Here is a 19,540-nt window from a genome sequence, read left to right as displayed (position 1 = left end):
TGGTGCTCAGGGCAAGGCGACAGAGAAGGTGCGAGGCCGGAACTGGAAGAGGATGGCAGCTGGCTCCTCAGAGGTGGGGCGGGAGAGCGCATGTCATCTTGCCCATGTCTGTGCCCGGGGCAGTCATCTCTGTCTGCTGATAGGGCAGCCACCCAGAGAAGATCATACAGCTGGGAGGGACAGAAGACAGACACGGCGGGTGGGGGGGGCAGCAGGCAGGGAAGGCTGAACCTGGGGGCCAAGGAAGGAGAACCTGCGATGGCAGAGCGTGGAGCAAACACTAACCCTACACTGTCTGCGTGGGTACGGGTGCCGGCTGCCCGGCTCTGCCCGTGCACAGAAAACATTAGAAGCCCACATCCTGAATGCCGGTCAGAGCCAGCAGCTGTTTATTGAAAGTAGCCACAGCCCCCGGGTGCCGCCTTCAGGCCTGGATGTGACTCTTGGCACTGAAGGCCAGGTAGTAGATCACCAGGCCGATGGCAGCAGCCAACACCTCGGTAGAGACCCAGGGCCCGTTCCAGGTGCCCTGCAAGAAAGGAGACCAAAATCAGGTCAGGGGCGAGCCGGCGGGAAGCCAGTCAGCCCTGGTCACTCTCCCTCCAGCGTGCAAAGGCACTGGCCCACTGTGGCTTAATCCCATCTTTCGGAAAGGGTGAGGCTTGCTGAGCCGGGACGGGGTCTTCAGCACACTCACCCGGTGGTCCACGCGGACTGTGAACAGGGGCGGGATGATGGAAATATCCTCATTATTTCTCTGAGCCTGCAAAGGGGAGGCTGGGGTGACGGGTGCTGCCAGGTAGGGCAGGGAGGGGGTTGGGCAGGCAGGAACTCTGGCCTGGGTTGTGGAAGAGGAGAATCAGGCGAGAGAGGAACACGGGACGTCCCCACCAGGCCGCTTTGCTCCCAGAACTCGAGGTCCCTATTGGCCTGGAGCCGTGGTGAGGGGGGCTGCAGGGCAGAGGCAGCTGTGAAGTGGGGCGCACCCTCCCTCCCGGAGGCCCGGGCAGGGCTGCAGGAGACCGACCCTCACCTTCCTCAGGAGGCTGTAGGACTCCTCATCAAAGAATCTGACCTCGTAGGTGCCTGCGCGGGCGCTCTTGTGGTCTACGCTCCAGGACACCTGGGTTGGGGACGTTCGGCCCTGGCTGGAGCTGACAGTGCCACCACCAGCCGGCCACGCCATAGCACCTCAGTGCTCCTCCACTGGGCCACCCCCAGGGCTTCGGAGTCCTAGTCAGCAGGTGACCTCCACTCAAACGGCAACGCAGCGTCCCTTACCTGATAGCGCCCCACGTCCTGGCCCCGGGTGACAGGAAACTGCTTTCCACTGACATCAGCGTAAAGAGCCATGTTCTGGGAGAGGGGACAAAGATAGTCACCTTCCCCACTCTCTGGAGGCCAGCAGAAGCCCCACTGTGCTGCCCAAAGGGACTGTGGTGTGTCTGCAGGGGGCACGACGGGAGAACCAGGGCCATGCCATGAAGCCAACACCCACTGATGCGGTCACTGCCTCTCTGCGTGTCTCCGCATGTCGGGGGAGGCACATCCCCTCTGTGGCCTAGCCTCCCTAACCCACAGCAAGCCTGTTAACTGTGGACAGAGGCAGGCTAACTCGAGTGTAGTCATTATGTCTCTGAGCCCAGAAGCGGGCACTGGGGTCCAGGGTTGTCCAATGAGCCGCCCAAGGAGTGTTGCACTCAGACCAGAAAGGCCACACCATGGCAGACAACAACCAGAGAAGGGACACAGGAGCCCAGGGGCTACAGCCCTGCTATTTCTCACTTCGGTATACGCTCTTACCAGGCACAGCAAGACGTCTGCTCATGGTTTCACACCTAGGCAGAGCAGACTAAGAAAATGTTTGTGTAACACCTGCTTTAAACGGTTTGGCCTGGCTGTACCCTGACCTCTCTCTCCTACACCCGTAAGTCGGAATCCTCACTCTCCCTCCACCTGCGTGGGTATGTGGCTCTGACCCCATTAACTGCCGGTGAGGAACAGCTGCCCCAGGCCTCAGGCTCGCTGCCTACTTCCTGCCCCAGCACTTCCTGGCTGAACCCCCGCTGCCTCACCTGGACCCTGTTCTTGCACGTCAGGGAGATCTCCACGATGAAAACAGTCTCAGTGGAAATGACAGCATCCGAGGTGGTGTAGTAGGAAGGGGTGATCTGGGGCTCCACACAGGCCTCTGCTGTGGGGAGGAGGTAGACAGGTCTACGTAAAGCCTAACTTGTGTGTGCTGGGCTAGGGGCCAGAAGGGGCCACCCAGACCCACTTCCCAGACCTTGTCAGCTGACACAAAGGGCACTTTGCAACCTGTCAGGTGGGGAGGTGGGAGACGGATCCAAATGCTTAGTCAGAAATACAGCGGTAAGGGGAGGCAGGGTGGGATGGCCTTGAAGGAAGGCTGGGGAGGTGGGGTGGATAGAAAGGCTTTGTATAGGTGGAACCTAAATGTGAAGGCAAAAGAAGAGCAGGGGAGAGGGACGGAGGGAGAGACACAAAAAGAGCATGTGTGTGTGTGTGTTTACTGGGGGGAGGGGCAGCAGCAAAGGGATGAGTTCACTGCACAACTGCTACGTGTGCCCGGACCTGCGACAGGGAAGCCGTGCAATGATTTGGGGCTGCCCTGGACAGTTGACAGAAGGGACTCTCTGCAACCACATGCTTGCAACGCATGAGGCCTTGAGATGAAGGGGTCTCTGCCTCCAGCCACAGCTGACAGAAGGCCAAGATTGGACCCAGTGTTGCCCAAGGGAAGGAAATCGGCACATCTTGTCCCAATTAACAGGGCTGCCTGGACAGAAAGGATGCTGCCTCAGCCACCTCCACACTGCTGAAGACCTAACTCCTATAGGTTATAGGAAGCACGCTGCCTAAATCATAGGGTGCCAAGCAGATGCTACCAGTGGGAAAGTTCTTTGGCAACTGCTCTCCGAATGTGTCCTGGTACAGCCACGTGTTAGACCGAGACAGAGAAGCTTTGGGTCTGGGCAGCAGGAGGAAGCAGCCTGGGAACATCAGTGGGGGCTGGTTCTCAGGAGCCACATCTGTGTCTCACTAAGCTTGGCCACTGTCCTATGGACCCTGTGGAGCACCAAAGCATTTTACTGCCAGGTTTGTCCTTTCCAGACCTCACTGGCTACACTGTGACTAATTCCCAAAGGGCAGGTGAAAAGGGTGCAGGCAAGAAACCCAGTTAGGCTGATGCAACACTCCAGGCACCAGGGGCTCTAATCTGAGCAAGGCAGGTAAAGTGAATGTATAGACGGGATCCCAGACCCACTCCAGGCCCCCGAAGCCTACCGCTGGTTCTGGCAAGGACCTCCTCCTAAACACACTTCTGGACTCCAGTTTGAGCTCAACCCTGCCACCAGGTGTTGAGAATCTTGCAAGAATGTTCACTATCTGACTGTGGTTCAGCTCTCCTGAAAAGCCCCTTAAGAATACCCCGGGGCCTCAGGGAAAAGGTGAACAGTCGGGCCTGGCACCCAAGCCCTCCCCTGCTCTCAACCCCTTTCACCCCCCCACCCCCGCCTCTTCTTCTGCTCCTGTCTAACTTGCCAGAGCTCATGGTCCCTCTGCCTGGCACAACGCTGCTTCCCCTGTTCATTTACAGCTCCCTGCCTGGGGAGGCCTGGTCCCACCTCAGCGGGTCAGGTGCCTGCTCTCCCACCAGCCTAGTTTCTCACTCCTATCGCCCCGAACTGCACAGTTTTGCTCTTGTCCGACCCCCCTCCTCGCCCTCCGGGCCTGGGAGCTCCGGAGTGGGAGCAGGGACGGGTGTTACTCTCCCTGCTGGAGCTGGGAAGCTGGTGCACAGGGCAGACTCTGGGGATCTTCCTCGCGGGAGCAGACAGAGAAAAGCTTCGGCTATTTCTTCCAGCAGCCTGGCTGCTGGGTAAACGTGTGTGGTGCAGGAGCGCGTGGTGGCCTCGGCCGCCGCACCCCGAGGCCACCTGCCTCTCGGAGAAAGAAGGCCCAGAACCCTGCTTCGCCCGCACCCCTCCTCCCCCCACGCACCACCAGTCGTGGGAGAGAGGCTCGCCAGAAAGGAGCTCCGGCCAGGCCGCTACCTGAGCAGCAGGAGAGCCTGGACAGCAGGAGTAGCGCCAGGGCGCCGAAAGATGCCAGCGCCGCCATCGCCTCTTCTCTGCCGAGGGAAAAAGAGAGCGACTCCCCTGAACACGAGGGGCAGAGGAGGAAGCGCGACGCGTAAGCAGCAGTGGCAGCCAATCAGGCGCCGACGGGCGTGCCGGGCGGGCATGTGACGTCGCTGGCTGCACTGACGTGTCCCCTCCCCAGACCAGTGGCCCAGGTGGCCGCCCCATCAAGATGGCGGCGGCGGCGGCGGCGGCAGCGCTCTCCGCGCCGGAAAAGGGCGTGGGAACCGGCGCGGCCGTGCGCGTGCGCACTGCCGGGGCCGTGCCCGCTTCCGGCACTTCGCACCCTGCCTAACTCTCGCGAGAGCGGTGTCTGCGTTTCTGGACGTGCGGCTGTTCTCACTTTCCGTCATGGCGCTGAAGGTGGCAGCGGTCGTCGGTGGCGCTGCAAAGGCGGTGCTCAGACCGGCCCTCCTCTGCCGTCCTTGGGAGGTGAGAAGGGGCAGTGGGCAGCGGGACAGCCGCAGCGCTCGCTGGGCCAGTCCGGAGACAGCGGGCTTGCGGAGCGTCTTGGAGCCCGATTGGCTGTGGGCCCCGCGAGGGGCGGGGAGTGGGCTACGCGGCGGAGTTGATTGGCTCCCTCCGCTGTCAGTGAAGGGCTTGGCTAAAGTTGACTCTCGTCCGACTTCACCAGGGGTCTGCATCTTTTTTTTTTTTTTTTTTTAAAGATTTTATTTATTTATGAGAGAGAGAGCAAGCACAGGCAGACAGAATGGCAGGCAGAGGCAGAGGGAGAAGCAGGTTCCCTGCAGAGCAAGGAGCCCGATGTGGGACTCGATCCCAGGACGCTGGGATCATGACCTGAGCCGAAGGCAGCTGCTTAACCAACTGAGCCACCCAGGCGTCCCAGGGGTCTGCATCTTGAGCGGGCGGGGGGAGCTCCGGACAGGCGGGGTGAGTGGGCAGCAGCGGGCCGAGTGTCACCTCCCTAGTGTCATTGTGGGAGCCCTTCTGAGGCGGTCACGTGTCCCGGCCCGCCTCGTTCTTGCCGCCTCAGGACTCTGGTTCCCAGCCCCCATTCGTCCTCGGGTTTTTCTATGGCGGACCGCTTTGTCACTTATCCCAGTGGAGCTGGAGAACCAGTTCGCCAGTACCCCCGATACCACACCCCAGCCTCAAAGGTTTTTATAGCTCCAGATGCCTTTTCCTTGCAGCCTTCTGGAATGGGACAGTGCTTGATTTCCTGAGACTGGTGAGGTGGGGGGCCGTGGGGACCTTGCTTTCTCAGTTCTCCGTTCAGGATCTTGGTTATTCAGGTCTCATTCCTCTTTCTTTACACACTTAAGCGAGGATAATTTAGTCCCTGGGTGGATGGGAAGCCATCCGAAGCATTAGAGAGCCGGGACTTTCTCTAGGAGTCGAGAGGTATGACCTCCAGGCCTGGCTTTCCCGACTGATCCACAGAATGGCCACCCTCCTGTTCTGGGCTCCAGTTTCCCCTCTGTCTCAAAGGGTCTAGCCAACCCTGACCTTCCAGAAACCTGTGACTTTGCTGACACTACTTGTAGACGCATCTGATATGCTTCTGCTCTCTGACTCCTCAGGAAGTCTACCCTGTGGCAGCTTTATGAAATTCTCATTTCTCCGAGCTTGCTGATTAGGGGCTTTCCAGAGGCCCAGCGGCTCTGGCAGCTAGGCTCCCATGGGGTCTCGGTGAAGACATTTGTCTCCTCCCTAACCTCTTCTGTGTGTGCTCGTGTCCATGTTGGGGTGGGGATGGGCGCAGGGGACATTTGGTAGCTGGGCAGTGCTTTGCCCTGAGACTGGTTGTCCTGGGTATGGGAAGCTTTAGAGATGAACCCCAGATCTTTGGTCCCTGTGGGAAAACATGCAGCCACCATTGGCACTTGACCTAACAGAACACGCTGATGAAAGAAGCCTCACTAAGGTTTGGAGTGTGGGAATCCTTTGGCAGGAACACATACCACTGTGGACTCCTTTCTTTCTGTGGTACTATCAAAGGATGACTGATAGTCTACCCTCCTGCTTAAGGAATAAGCAGTAGGCCTGTGCGTGTATCCTACCCTGCTTTAAACAGGGCTTTGATGGGTGGCTTCACAGGGCAGCCTAGGTGTGAGGCAGAACCCTTGTAACCCCCTGAAGGAAGAACGTGCCTGTGTCTGTCCAGAGCAAGGTAGGGAAGTAAGTCTATCTTGAGAGGTCTCTGGGTCTTTGACTAAAGCCTGAAGAAACCTCTTGCACAGGGACCGGGTGGTGGAGAGGTTTAGCTCAGGTGATGATGTGTTCCGAGGGAGGGGTTGGGGTGGGTGCCCAGATACAGAGCTAGTGCAGGCGGTGGCTCACCACCACGGCCGAGGTACTTGCCTAGGGCCAGTGGATTCCCAGGAGGAATGACTCCTCAGAGCTGTAGGGGTCTACCCAGTATCAAATACTTGCGTAAGGAGCTGGTGGGACCAGGGGTGGTGTGTGGGTGGGTGTGCCTTGCTGGGGACCAAATGGTTTGCTTCCTCCTCCCAGCAGCCACAGAAAGTGCGTATCTCGATTCCATGGGTTTTTTACATGAGGACAAGAAGCTTAGCAAGCTTGAGCTGTTTGCTACCAAAAATAGTGGATGGTGGATTTGGACCGAGGCCTCCCTGGCCCCCAAACCCACCATCCCTTCCTCCATTTTCTGATGTGCTCACTAATGCGGGAAATGTTTCTTATGTCCAAGCTCTGGACCAGAGATCCTGCCGGGTCTCGCGATGACAGCAGGGAGCTGGACAGACAAGGCTTCCACTCTCAGGAGTTTGGGGTGGGATAGGAAGCGAGGCAGTTGCTAGGGGCAGCCTAAGGAGCTTGTGGTTGGTGGTGGAGGGAGTAAGTAGGGCTTTGGGAGCCCAGGGGGATCCACAGTTCAGCCTTTAAGGCATCACAGAAGGCTTCCTGGAAGAAGGCCAGTGGAAGCCTCCTTCCACAAGTTGTACCAAGGACCTACAAATAAGATGAATCCAGATACTGACAAGTGCCGGAAAGAAAAATAGGAAAGCCACAAGTGGGTGGGCCTGTCGCCATGGATCCAGGGGCCACAAGGATGAGCTGAAACCTGGAGCCTTTTGTCCTAGTGGTCAGCCCTCCCCACCCTCCGCCCCCTGGCTTGGGCAGGTGACCGGCACACCAGTGCTGCCTGAGCTTGTGCGGGCGGGTGCCTCGTGAGTACCAGCCACGGAGACCACCAATGGGTGGTCAGTCTCTGTCTAGACTTCTAGCAGGAAGGTGTGGCTCTTCGCCAAACAGTCACGGTGACGGTGCTCTTGGCTGGACCACTCTGCTCCCGTCCCGGTAGGCAAGTGGCAGGGCATCTCCAAGGGACAAAAAGGAACTTGGTTCTGTCCCTTCCTCTTTGGGTTGAGGGACACCTGGGTGTGTTTCCAGGTGGGGTGTAGCAGGGAGGAAAGTGTGAGGACCTGCAGCCCCACTGCAGTGGCGCCTTGGACACAGGCTTTTACCTCCCAGATAGCGTGGGGGCTCTGGATGGATCACTTCTCAACGCTGGTCCCCTTTGGCTCGAACAGCTTTTACTCTGAAGCTGTCAGACGTGGCTTTGGTGTGGCCAAATGTGGCTGTTTCTGAGTCGGGGTTGGGGACACTCATCTCCCATGCAGGCCACAAGGCACTTTTGCAATACCTCATGAAAACCTTCCAAGAGATCAGTGCCTGTTTCTCTTTTTAAAATGGTTGGATTTTCCTTGCGACATTTGCTTCGGGCTTGTGATTCCAGAGGGCCGTTCCCCGCCATGCCAGCAGTGACTGCCTCTGGGTGGGCAGGGACCTGGGGGCTGTCATTTTCTTCTGATCTCCGTGTTAGGACTGTATGCTGCTTTTGCAATAAGGAAAAAAGATTTAGAAAACAATAAAATGATTGTTGTGACGGCCCTGTGGTTTGTTATGATGAGTTCTCTGTTGTGCCACGTTCACGGTGTCAAAGACTTTTACATAATCGCAAGTTAGTTATAAAAGTTACACCTCAGAGGGCGCCTGGGTGGCTCAGTGGGTTAAGCCTCTGCCTTCGGCTCAGGTCATGATCTCAGGGTCCTGGGATCGAGCCCCGCATCGGGCTCTCTGCTCAGCAGGGAGCCTGCTTCCTCCTCTCTCTCTGCCTGCCTCTCTGCCTACTTGTGATCTCTGTCTATCAAATAAATAAATAAAATCTTTAAAAAAAAAAAAAAAGTTACACCTCAGAGTAGGAATAATTGGCTGAAAAAGAATCAGACAACAGGGGCGCCTGGGTGGCTCAGTGGGTTAAGCCCCTGCCTTCAGCTCGGGTCATGATCTTGGGGTCCTGGGATCGAGCCCCGCATCACGCTCTCTGCTCAGCAGGGAGCCTGCTTCCCCCTCTCTCTGCCTGGCTCTCTGCCTACTTGTGATCCCTGTCTGTCACATAAATAAATAAAGTCTTTAAAAAAAAAGAAGAAGAATCAAACAACAAAGAAGGGGGAGGGAGACGAACGTTTCTTCAGCCGCTGACTGTGGCGCTTGCGGCCGCCCTGCATGGTGCTCTGACTAGCTGGTCCTCAGGGAGTGGAGGCACGCACTGTGTGCTCCTCCCCACGTGGTGGCGTACAGTGGCTTTGAGGGGATGACACTTGGGACCGGTCCGGGTATGGTAGGGATGGTCCCTCTCCCCTGCCAGGACTTCAGCTGGCTTTTGCCGGGTTGGCTGGACAGCAGCCGTTGGCATCTGGGTTCTCTTTGCCAGGTTCTCGGTGCCCATGAGGCCCCCCGGAGGAGCATCTCAGTAAGTACCTGCCCGAGCATCGTGTGCGCATGTCTGTGGGTGCTTGCACGTGTGTCAGCTCTGTCTGCACGTGTAGCCTGTAGGTGCATGTGTATGTGTGTACGAGCATGTGTGTGTGCAGAGGCGCGTATGTTTGTGCATATGTGGATGCGTGTGCGCTGTGCCTTTGTTCCCTGGCCCCCCGAGTCCTGCCCTCTGGCACGGTCTGCAGAGATGGCCCTCCCCTGCTCCTTACCCGAGCTGTACTGCATGCTGTCCCCAGGGACAAGGCCCCATTCCCTGGGCACAACCTTGTTCTCCAGCCTTGGCTGATGGGTGTCTTCTTCCTTCCTGTTCCCCTCTAGCAACAAACAATTGTGAGTATTCTTCTCATCCACCTATCGGGTTTTGGGGCTTTTAGTTGCTTTGGGATTGACCCAAGTCCAGGCAGGGGTGGGGATGGCTGCTGGGCTCCTGAATCAGGAGCCCCCAGGAGCAGCCCTGTCTGGGGTGGGGTGGGGTGGGGTGATGCGGTAAGGTACCCCAAGCGGGCCTCTCATGATTGGCCGGCCTACCGAGCCCATTTGCACTCTCCCCTCCTTCCAGCCCCCGTCGGCTAAGTATGGCGGGCGGCACACAGTCACCATGATCCCGGGGGATGGCATCGGGCCAGAGCTCATGTTGCACGTCAAGTCTGTGTTCAGGTACACAGCCCCTCGGCCCACCTCCTATACCCCTAGGGGAGGTACCCCAGGCCCACCCTTGGAGGGCGGCTTGAGAACTGTGCCAAGAGGGGCAGGAAGCCCAGAAGCCCGCTGGCTGGGGCTTTGCCTGAGTACCCAGTGCGCCAGCAGCAGGAGGGTTGTAAGCCCAGGCTTTGCATCCCAGTGCCTGGGATCCTGCCAGACTGGCCTGGATGTGGGGAAGGTGCTGCCAGTCCTGCTAACTGTTGTAGAGTTTAAGTACCACCCCATTAGTTGGCGCAGGTGGTCCCAGTCTCCTGTCAGCCAGACCCAGGTCAGGGTGGGCAGCAGCAGTGGGGGCGCCTCTGCACCCAGTGGTCTAGCCGGGCTTCCTAGAGGCTCCTAGAGGCCCCTAGAGGCACCCCTTCCATGGGGGATGCCTGGGGCCAGCCACTTTGACCCAGTTCTGCCGCAGGCATGCATGTGTGCCAGTGGACTTTGAAGAGGTGCACGTGAGCTCCAATGCTGATGAGGAGGACGTCCGCAATGCCATCATGGCCATCCGGCGGAACCGTGTGGCCCTGAAGGGTGCGTTCAGGGGCCCAGAATGGGACACCGTACACGATTCCTTTTCCTTCCAACTGGCACTTGTCCCTGGGGCCACCCAACTCTGACTTCAGGCCTTTTCTGGGTAGGGAGGATCCTTGTGCTTAGAGAGTGAACAGAAGCTTCTGGGGTCCTGTGTGTGCTGCGATTCTGAGATCTTGGTGGCAGTAGGCTGTGTGGGAGCTTGTTCAGTAAAGGGCTTCCTCCCACCCGCTTCTCTCCTGGGGCAGCCCTCTCTGCTGGGGTCAGCTTTGACCCTCAGAACCTTTTTCACAAGCCAGACGTCACAGAGATGTCACAGTTTTAGCCCTCTGCCTGCTGCCTTGGCTCCAGCCAGCACAGCTGTGGGTGTCACGGAAGGAATTCTAACCCTTCCCGAGTTTGCCTTGGTTTTGTACACGTTCTTTAACTCTTTGTATTGCCCACTGTCTGTGAGCAGAGCTGACCCCGGCTAGAGCCCCAGGCCCTGGCAGGCAAGAGGAGGAGCAGACGTGGCAGCTGCAAGGTGCCTGAGGCACTGGGTGAAGGCGGTGTGGGCAGGGTGTGACTCGGAGGGGCGATGGCCCCGGTGGGCCCGGAGATAGGCCTGCTCTACTTGGCACCCTTGGACGGACTGCCTTTTCCCGGTGACTGCTGGCCCCTGCTGTACCTGTTCTTTTTGCCCTGGGTCCAGCCCAGGCCAAGCTATAGTCTTTTCCAGGCGGCCCACACCTGCCCCCGAGCCAGGGCTCATGTGGCACCTCGACGCGAGGCCTAACAGTGACGCTGGCCAAGGTCACATTGCTGGCGCCAGCCTGGCTGGCCTGCCCCTTAGCAAGCAGGAGTCGTCACTTTCTATCCAGACAGACCCTGATCTTGCCGTTTCCTCCCCAGGGGCTGGCAAGCTCTCCTGGCCAGCTGCCAGCCCTTGTTCATTCATTTGTTCGTTTAGTCCGTCAGTCCATCAATCAGTATCTGTCAAGTGCCTGCTACATGCCAGGTGCTGTTGCAGGTCCTCGGAAGCCGTCAGGGAACCAAACGCACGTGCACCCCCGCCACCCCACCCGCCCTCACGGGGCTTAAAGTGGAAGCTACGCTCAGCCACTCAGCCACTCTGTGGGGCCTTTCTGCTGCCGGAAGCCGTCTTCTCCCCGGGTCGGAGCCGCCTTCGGCACGCGTTTTCCTTGCTCAAGAAGGGGAACATGGTGGCACGGCTGAGCCTGGGGTCCCCTCTCCAGCCTGTCTTCTTTCTGTCTTGCAGGCAACATCGAAACCAATCACAACCTGCCTCCGTCTCACAAATCCCGAAACAACATCCTTCGGTGAGCAGCCGGGGCACGGCGTCGGGGCTCCGTGCAGGTGGGGTGCGCCAGCAGTGGCGGCATTGGTCGGCTCCTCTTTTCTCTGTGTCCCCAGCACCAGCCTGGACCTCTATGCCAATGTCATCCACTGTAAGAGCCTGCCAGGGGTGGTGACCCGTCACAGGGACATAGATATCCTCATTGTCCGGGAAAACACAGAGGGCGAGTACAGCAGCCTAGAACATGAGGTGGGTGAGATCCGGACTGTCCTCTTGTCCCCTTGGGTCATGGGGCCATGATGAGCCTGGCCAGGGTCTACAGTAAAGAAGACCAGACCCAAAGAAAAACCTGTGCCTGAGGGTCTCTTCTCCCTGTCCCTATCCCAGAGTGTGGCTGGAGTGGTGGAGAGCCTCAAGATCATCACCAAGGCGAAGTCCCTGCGCATCGCTGAATACGCCTTCAAACTGGCCCAGGAAAGCGGGCGCAAGAAAGTGACAGCCGTGCACAAGGCCAACATCATGTATGCCCCAGCCCTGCTGTGCTCCTGCCCGTGCTGCAAGCAGTCGTGAAACAGCCGAACCGAACACCCTCCTTGGGCCTGCTCTTAGGGACTTGGGGCCCACAACCCCGGCCGCCCACCGAGGGGCCATGCTCAGGGCTGCGCCCCCTTGCCTGTTTCCCAGATGCGGGTTTACCACAGTGCACACTTTGGGGGCGGGGTAGAGGGGGACTGTGCCTGTCTTATAGACGGGGGCCGGTTAGAGGCTATGACCCGGCTTCCGTGGCCATCTGCATGCCCCATTCCTCCAGCTGACTATGACAATGGCCAAACTGGTGTCTTATGCCCCCCCACTAGGAAACTGGGCGACGGGCTCTTCCTCCAGTGCTGCAAGGAGGTAGCAGCCCGCTATCCGCAGATCACCTTTGAAAATATGATCGTGGACAACACCACCATGCAGGTAGCCAGCCTGCTGGGCTCCCCGGCCACCTGCCTCAGGCGCTGTGGGCTTCCGGTGCTCAGGCTCCTATCTGTGTCCTTGTCCCGTAGCTGGTGTCCCGACCCCAGCAGTTCGATGTCATGGTGATGCCCAATCTCTACGGGAACATTGTCAACAATGTCTGCGCAGGACTGGTCGGGGGCCCTGGCCTTGTGGCCGGGGCCAACTATGGCCACGTGTATGCTGTGTTTGAGACGGTGAGTGGCCCCGGCGGGCCAGGGCTCCCGGCCCCTCCGTGCTGTGTAGTGCGCATGCCATCGGGTCCCCGAAGGTGGAGGACTTCTGTGGTTTAGGTCAGAGTTGTGCAGCCGTCACCGCTGTCTCACTCCCGAGTGTTGTCATCCCCCCCAAAAGAAAACCCTATACTTGCTCGTTGTCCCTCCATGCTCAGCACGGACTCTGCTTCCCCCTCCTTCTGTCCCCCCCTTAGCACGATGGGGGGCTCCATCCCAGGACCCTGGGATGGATCATGAGCGGGGCTGGAGGCCGAGGCTTCACCACCTGAGCCTCCCAGGCACCCCGTGTGGGCTTTTATGATGAGCTGCTTTAGCTTGGCGGAGTTGGGTTTCGTTTTTGTCTCTGTTTCTTATTTCTTTGTTTTTTTACCCCAGTGTGGTATCTTTAAGGCTCACCCACACTGTAGAACAACTCAGAGCTTCGTTCCTTTTATGTCTGAATAGTATTTCATCATATGGAGAGACCACATTTTGTTACCTATCGGTTAGTGTCTGTTTTTAGTTCTTTTCTTCAAAAAGTGAGGCAAATTTACATAACAATGAAACCACTTAAAATGAGCGATTTAGGGGTATTAGGTGCACGCACAGTGCTGTGGAACCATTGCTTCTGTCTAGTTCCAGAGCATTTCTGGCGCCCCAAGAGGGGACCCTGGCCACATTAGCAAGCACTCCCGGCCCCAGCCCCATCCTCTGGCCCCCACTGCTCCGCTCTCCGTCTCTCTGGGTTATACCAATGGCCTCACATACCCTCCATTTGGACCTTCCCCTGCCTTTGTCTTGCCCCTTCTAGGCCACAAGGAACACGGGCAAGAGCATCGCCAACAAGAACATCGCCAACCCCACAGCCACGCTGCTGGCGAGTTGCATGATGCTCGACCACCTCAAGTAAGTAGCTTCTGGGTGCCCGGCCGCTGGCGCCCGGCCAGGCCCTCGGAAGCAGGGCCTGAGAGCTGCTCTCCCTCTCTAGGCTCCATTCCTATGCCACATCCATCCGTAAGGCCGTGTTGGCGTCCATGGACAACGAAAACGTGAGGCTCCTCTTCTCCCCTCCCCTGCCTTCCGCCCGAGCCCTGGCCCCGGTGGGGGTTGGGCCGCTGTGTCCCCGGAGGGGCTGGAGGCGGGGGCCTGGCACTTCCCGCTGCCCCCAAGAGGAGGGTGGGACCAGGGCAGGTCAGGCTTTCTGGGCCGGAGCTGGTACCGCTGCCGCCCTCCCGCTGGCAGTTTAGCCCCCGCAAGCTATGGGAGACCATGGGCGGCCCTGGCATGTGCGCCAGCTTGCGTGTGCCCCACAGATGCACACCCCAGACATTGGGGGGCAGGGCACCACATCAGAGGCCATCCAGGACATCATCCGCCACATCCGCATCATCAATGGCCGCACCGTGGACGCCTAGGCCGTCCCCCGGGACCGCCTCTGCGCATCCCCCTTCCCGCTCGCAGCCCATTCGCTGGTTTGGTGGGCAGCCCCGGAATAAATCCGCTTCCGTCCCCGTTCTCGGCCTCGGCTGGTGTGCTCCTGTCACTCCAGGATGCCGACGTTTCAGTTCACACTTTATTAAGAAAAGAAATGCGCACGCTTCCCACTGGGGGTCCTTGGTGAGGGTTAGGGGCAGAATGAGTTCCGAACCATGGGCCTGGCCCCAGCATCTCTCTGCCCTGCCGTGGGGCTGGGAGGAAGCTGACGCCCAGTAGGGGGGAGGAGGGCAGTTGGGGGGGGGCAGGAGGTGTCCCGCTTTCCCTGAAGGCACTGGGAGGGGCTTGAGGGTGAGCCCGGCCTGCCTCAAGCCGCACATGGTGCCCGTGGGGCCTAGGGGTTGAGCCAAGGGTGCTGGAGGCAGTCGGCGGCGCTGGCCCGCTTCTCGGGGATGTACTCCATCATGGGCAGCAGGAAGGCGCTGAACTGTGTGGCCTGCTCCAGGGGCCACTCGTACTTCTCCATGAGCACCTCGTATAGGCCCCAGTGCTTGAGGTTCTGGATGTGCCGCAGCTGTCCTGGGGGTGGGTCCACGGGCTGCAGGTTAGGCTCTGCCGGGAAGGCCTCCGGCCCTGGGATGCAGTCCTCCCTCCGCTCGGGGGCCTGTGCTCCCTGCTCGGCCCTACCTCTCCGGTTGAAGAACTCCCGGGAGTAGCGGCCCGAGAGGGCAAAGGCTGGGGGGATGTCTCCCAGAAGCTCCACAATGTGGGCGATGTGGTCTGTGGACAGAGAGGCGGCTGGGAGGCGGCTGGGCAGCCGGGAGGCCCCGAGGATGACCCCAGAGCTGGCCTCCGCCTACCCTCATCTCGACTGTAGTCCTCTCCAGAGTGAGGCTCAAATAGGTAGTCGCCGGTGGCAAGCTCGAAGGCCTGGAAGGGGGAGAAGGTGAGGCTGCCGGCCGGCGGGCCGGCCCAAGGCTGGAGCAGCTGGGGCGTACCATGCACGCTGTGCTCCAGATGTCGGCCGGGGGCCCGTACTCCGCTCCGATCAGCACCTCCACCGCCCGGTACTGGCGAGTCTGGATGTCCTCAGTGAAGTGCTTGTGCTGGAGGCAAGGGCAGCCCTGGGGAGGAGCTGGGGCCACAGCTGGCCTGTCCCCCGCCGGCCCCCACCACCTCCTACCGTCTCTGGGCCATGTACCCAGGGAGCTCAGTGAGGTTTGCTCTGAGCCTCAGGGTCCCCAGAGGTCCCGAGAGGGACCGGCCTCTTCCCAGTGGTCCCGCCCCTTGCCATGGGTCCAGTTCTGCCAACTGGATGGGACCAATGCTGGTCTGGGCTCAGTCCTGGGTCTGTGTCACGAGGCAGACCCTGGGGTCAGTTGAGTGGCACTGCAGGCCGCAACAGGCTCCTTGGGGGCTGGCCCGTGCCCCTGCCCTCACAGCAGGGTGCCCAGCTCTGTTCTCTAGGCCAGCTCATACCACCCAGCAGGCGTTGCCTAGGTCTGCGATCTTGATCTTGATCTTGTCTGCATTTTGGGGCTCTAGGGGATTCACCAGGAGGTTCGAGGCACCAAATGGTGCTGGAGAAGGAAGAGAAGTGGGGAGAGACTGAGCTGGCCAGGCACCACTACCCTGCCTGCCAGCTGCCTGCCCCCCCCCACGGAGCCGGCTGCAGGCCCTACCCAACTTACTGCTGGGCGACAGGAGGCCCCCGGTCTCCCGCTGGTTGGAGGAGCCTGAGAGGATGGAGCATGAGGCAGGCGAGAAAAGCGAGCCCGAGAAGCCTGAGGTCTGGGAGCCTGGGCTGAGGCTGCGCTCTCCCCCTGCAGCAGGGGAGGAGGAGGCAGGGGACAGGCTGGCCCTGGCCCCTCCGGGGTGGCAGCCAGAAGAGGAGGTGGAGCCGCTGCCCCCCTCTAGCCTCGAGCCTGCATCTGCAGAGAGGGGCAGAGGCACTGTGTGAGCTGATGGTCCCCGTGGCCTGCCTGCCCCCGGTGGGGGGACTGCGCTGGCCCGACGCGATTCCCGCTTCCCCCCCACCCTGCCAGCTCACCCTCCGACTGGGCTGCCGCTTCCAAGGCCTCCAGCCTCTGCAGGTCCCGCAGCCGCTCCTCCAGCAACCGCTTCTGCTGCCTCCGTTTGCGCCGCATCTTCTTCCTCTTGTTTTTCGACAGCTTACCGGTCTGCCAGTAGAGCCAGGGTCACCCTGGCCCCCGGCCCCTGCTCCCCGCGGGTCCCTTGAGCAGCCCAAGCCTCTGCCTGTGGCCTGCCTGCCTCACAGGGGCCCAGGCTTCCATGCCCCAGAGCTACTTTGTTTTTAAAGATTTGGTTTATTTATTTATTTGACAGAGACAGAGCAGGAACATGAGCAGGGAGGGGGAGAGGGAGAAGCACGCTTCCCCCCCCAGCAGGCAGCCCGATGTGGGGCTCCATCCCAGGACCCGGGGGTCATGATCCGAGCGGAAGACGGACGCCCAACGACTGAGCCCCCCAGGTCCCCCCCCCCAGGACTACTTGGGATGACCACACGTGGTGACACCCAACTCCAGCCCACCCCTTGGCACTAGCCCTTCGTCTGCCTCCTGTCTCCCTGCCCCCACTCTGCTCCCCAGAGCTCAAGTTTGGGGAGGAGCCGAGGGACCTCCCTCTGGCTGGGCACTGGCCTCTCCTGGGGGCAGCCTGGGCCCTTTCTGGCTGACACTGTGTCTTTGTACCGAGGCAGTGACAAGCCCAACAGCCCCCAGCGGCAGTTCAGGGCCTGTGACCCACCCCTCTCATCACCTGCATCCCTGAGGGGGCAGGTTGGTAGGGAGGCGGCAGGACCAGAGAGGCCGAGGAGGAAGCTCTGAGGAGATGGGGAGATGAGGCCCAGGGAAAGAGGGGCACCCCAACTTACCAAGACCTCTTGGGGGGCAGTGCTGACTGCGGGGGCAGGTGGAGTGTTGGGGGAGAGAAAGGAACAGATTTTCAGGCAGGGGCGGAGGCCCACAGCCCACCCCTCGCCCATGCTGGGCTGCTGCTACCTGTGGAGCGGGATGGGGGCGGGGCCCCCGCCTGCTGCCACTCCGTGGCCTCTGTGGCCAGGCGCCTGATGTAGGCGTCGCCCACGCACAGCAGGATGTTCTCGGGCTTGATGTCCGTGTGGATGATCTTGCACTTGGTGTGCAGGTAGTCCAGGCCGTGCAGCACCTGGGGAGAGCCCCTCCCGCACCTCAGCGGCCGGGCGGGTGGCGTCACACCCCGCCTCTGTGGAGCCCTTGGCGCTCACCTGCCTCACGATGCTCTTCACGCATGGCACGGGCAGGCCCTGGTAGTTGGACTTGATGATCCACTTGAGGAGTTGGTGGCCCAGGACCTCCAGCACCATGCACACATCTGAGGCTAGGAGTGAAGGGTGGCTGGCAGGTCCACAGCTGCGGTGTGGGCCCCACCCACCCGAGGCTCTGGTGTCAGCACAGTGTCCCTGTCCCTCTCAGATGTGCCCGTTGGGATGCTGCCTCCCGTGCTCATCTCTGAGAGGACACCGCAGCGGCGGCGGCCCCACGGGTAACCAGTGTCAGCCTGGTCATCCAGCCCCCGTTCCCCCCAGCCACATAAACACAGGCCCCCAAAGCGGCGGGCTTTTGTAGACTAGTGTCCCTGGGAGGCGCAAGCCCCCCTCGTGCAGGTCAGGGGGACAGAGGCCCTAGTGGCAGGGACGGCAGGAGCCCGCGCTCTTGCTGCTGCACAACCCGTCCATCGTACGAAGGATACGGACTCCGTTCACCCCTGAGATCCGGAAGTCATCGATGAGCTGGACAATGGTCTCTCTCTTGGGGTCACTGGGGTCACTGTCTCGGACCTGGAGCAAAGGGTCCCTGAATGGCTCCAAGCTGCCCATCAGCGGCTGCTCCCTTCGGCACCCCCGGGGCGCTCCCGCCCGCCTCTCCCCCTCCCTGGCCTGCTGCGGGTCCTCCCGGGCGGCGCCAGCTGGAGCCTGCCCGGCGGGAGCTCCGCCCTGCCCGGAGGGCGGCGCCTCACACATTTCAGGAGCTTGATCTCATCCACCGCCGTCTCGGTGTAGTGCCCCGCGCTCTTCACCACTTTCAGCGCCACGAAGCGCTTGCGCCTGCGACACCAAGCCCTGTGTCGGCTGCCGCCCCGGCGGGATCCGTGGGGCATCGTGGTGGCCCCAACCAAGCCCAGGGGCAGGCTCCCAGCGGGCCCTGGGCCCTGAGGGCGGGGGGCGGAGGGGCCACTTACTGGATGTCCCAGCAGAGCCAGACTGTGGAGAAGTGGCCCCAGCCCAGCTTGCGCACCACGTGGTACCGCCCATTGAACAGGTCCCCGATCTTCACGGGGTAGTAGCCGCCTGGGGAAGGGAGTCCGGACGGCAGGGTGGGCGGTGGCGCCTGCCTGGTTGAGGGGGGTGGCCCGGAAGAGCCCAGCCCCGCCGGCTCCCTGGCCCACGTGGGCCGGCCTCAGCACCCTCCTCCTCCCGGGCTGCCCTGTGTCCGGCAGCCTGCCGCTCAAGGCCAGGCCTCACCCTTGCAGTAGTCCTTGGGGTCCTCCTGCTCCTCGTCATCGGAGCCCAGCAGCCCCTGCAACATCCGCGGCGCCGGCGCGGCGGGGGCGAGTTCGGAGCCCGAGGACTCAGGCCCGCAGGAGGCCTGTGAGCTGCGGGTGGGGTGAGCGGGCGGCAAGCAGCCAAGGCGCCGATCCCCCCTACCACCCTCCGCCCCGGGCGCCTGGGCCGAGCCCTACCTGCTGCTGCTGCCGCTGTCTCTGCCGCCGCCGCCGCCACCCGCGCTGGCGCTCATCCCGGCTGCGCGGTCCCGCAGCTCCCGTGCCCCAGGCGGCTGCTCCTGTGGGGCCCGGCTGCGGCCGCACATTTATAGCCTCGGCTGCTGATCTCACCCGCCTTTATAAATAGCCTCCCAGCTGCTCGGCTGTGGGCAAGGTATGCGGCGGGGAGGAGGCGGTGCGGCCACCATGGCCCGGGAGAACCTGGCCCCCAGGACCAGCCGCCTCCCAGCCGCCCCCGCCCCAGGGCTGGCCTAGGGGGCCATGGTGGGGACGAGTACAACCCAGCCTCCAGCTCAGGCCCCGCACCAAGGGGGACCCCCTACGGTCCCTAGGGGGACACCCACTCGAGGATGTAGTAACCCAGTCCCTAGGCTAAGCCCCTGTGGCCCAGAGGTGGCAGAGGGGGCCCGCTGAGTGGGGACGTCTCAGCAACGTGCTTCCCAGGCCGAGTCCCCACACTCCAGAGCTGGAGTCGGCTGAGGGGAGCAGTGGAAAACCTGGTCCTCAGGGGGAGCCCTCCCTGGCCTGCCCTGCATATGCCCTACAGCACCAGTAATACTTTTGGAACAGTATCTGGCTTCTTGCTTGGCCCTTGTGGTAGCCTTTCCAGAGGTGACTCTTCCCATTCCCATGCGTACCCCATTCCCTGCCCCCTCTCA

General features: G+C 61.0%; 3 protein-coding genes across 4 annotated transcripts; 1 reads left to right on the top strand and 2 right to left on the bottom strand.

The window, feature by feature from the left end:
- Positions 1–353: 353 nt before the first annotated feature.
- Positions 354–4,214, bottom strand: SSR4 (signal sequence receptor subunit 4). 2 transcript variants are annotated; one of them, XM_032846288.1, is made up of 6 exons: positions 4,080–4,214; positions 2,076–2,194; positions 1,282–1,356; positions 1,034–1,123; positions 698–763; positions 354–529 (listed from the first exon to the last, which is right to left on the bottom strand). In XM_032846288.1, the coding sequence occupies exons 1-6, from the start codon at positions 4,144–4,146 to the stop codon at positions 425–427; spliced, it is 522 nt and encodes a 173-aa protein (XP_032702179.1). In that variant the 5' UTR covers positions 4,147–4,214; the 3' UTR covers positions 354–424. The 2 variants fall into 2 exon arrangements, with proteins under 2 accessions (XP_032702179.1, XP_032702180.1); XM_032846289.1 differs by having other exon boundaries at positions 2,076–2,191; positions 4,080–4,211.
- A 234-nt stretch (positions 4,215–4,448) lies between these two features.
- On the top strand, positions 4,449–14,177 carry IDH3G (isocitrate dehydrogenase (NAD(+)) 3 non-catalytic subunit gamma). The gene is made up of 13 exons (XM_032846287.1): positions 4,449–4,598; positions 8,866–8,904; positions 9,249–9,260; positions 9,490–9,587; positions 10,042–10,154; positions 11,413–11,473; positions 11,568–11,700; positions 11,839–11,972; positions 12,309–12,411; positions 12,501–12,647; positions 13,477–13,571; positions 13,654–13,714; positions 13,979–14,177. The coding sequence occupies exons 1-13, from the start codon at positions 4,518–4,520 to the stop codon at positions 14,078–14,080; spliced, it is 1,179 nt and encodes a 392-aa protein (XP_032702178.1). The 5' UTR covers positions 4,449–4,517; the 3' UTR covers positions 14,081–14,177.
- Positions 14,178–14,216: 39 nt separating this feature from the next.
- SRPK3 (SRSF protein kinase 3) lies at positions 14,217–18,895 on the bottom strand. The gene is made up of 15 exons (XM_032846286.1): positions 18,840–18,895; positions 18,622–18,752; positions 18,339–18,447; positions 18,117–18,204; positions 17,850–17,937; positions 17,365–17,471; positions 17,120–17,285; positions 16,993–17,018; positions 16,150–16,279; positions 15,791–16,030; positions 15,579–15,679; positions 15,098–15,205; positions 14,960–15,029; positions 14,787–14,879; positions 14,217–14,678 (listed from the first exon to the last, which is right to left on the bottom strand). Exons 1-15 carry the CDS (start codon positions 18,893–18,895, stop codon positions 14,494–14,496), a joined length of 1,698 nt encoding a protein of 565 aa, XP_032702177.1. The 3' UTR covers positions 14,217–14,493.
- Positions 18,896–19,540: the final 645 nt, after the last annotated feature.

The sequence above is a fragment of the Lontra canadensis genome, unplaced genomic scaffold (genome assembly GCF_010015895.1).
Source record: "Lontra canadensis isolate GAN:19392208 unplaced genomic scaffold, GSC_riverotter_1.0 scaffold174, whole genome shotgun sequence".
Lineage (NCBI taxonomy): Eukaryota > Metazoa > Chordata > Mammalia > Carnivora > Mustelidae > Lontra > Lontra canadensis.
Note: the sequence above shows the minus strand (reverse complement) of the source record. Positions and strands in the feature narration are given on the sequence as shown.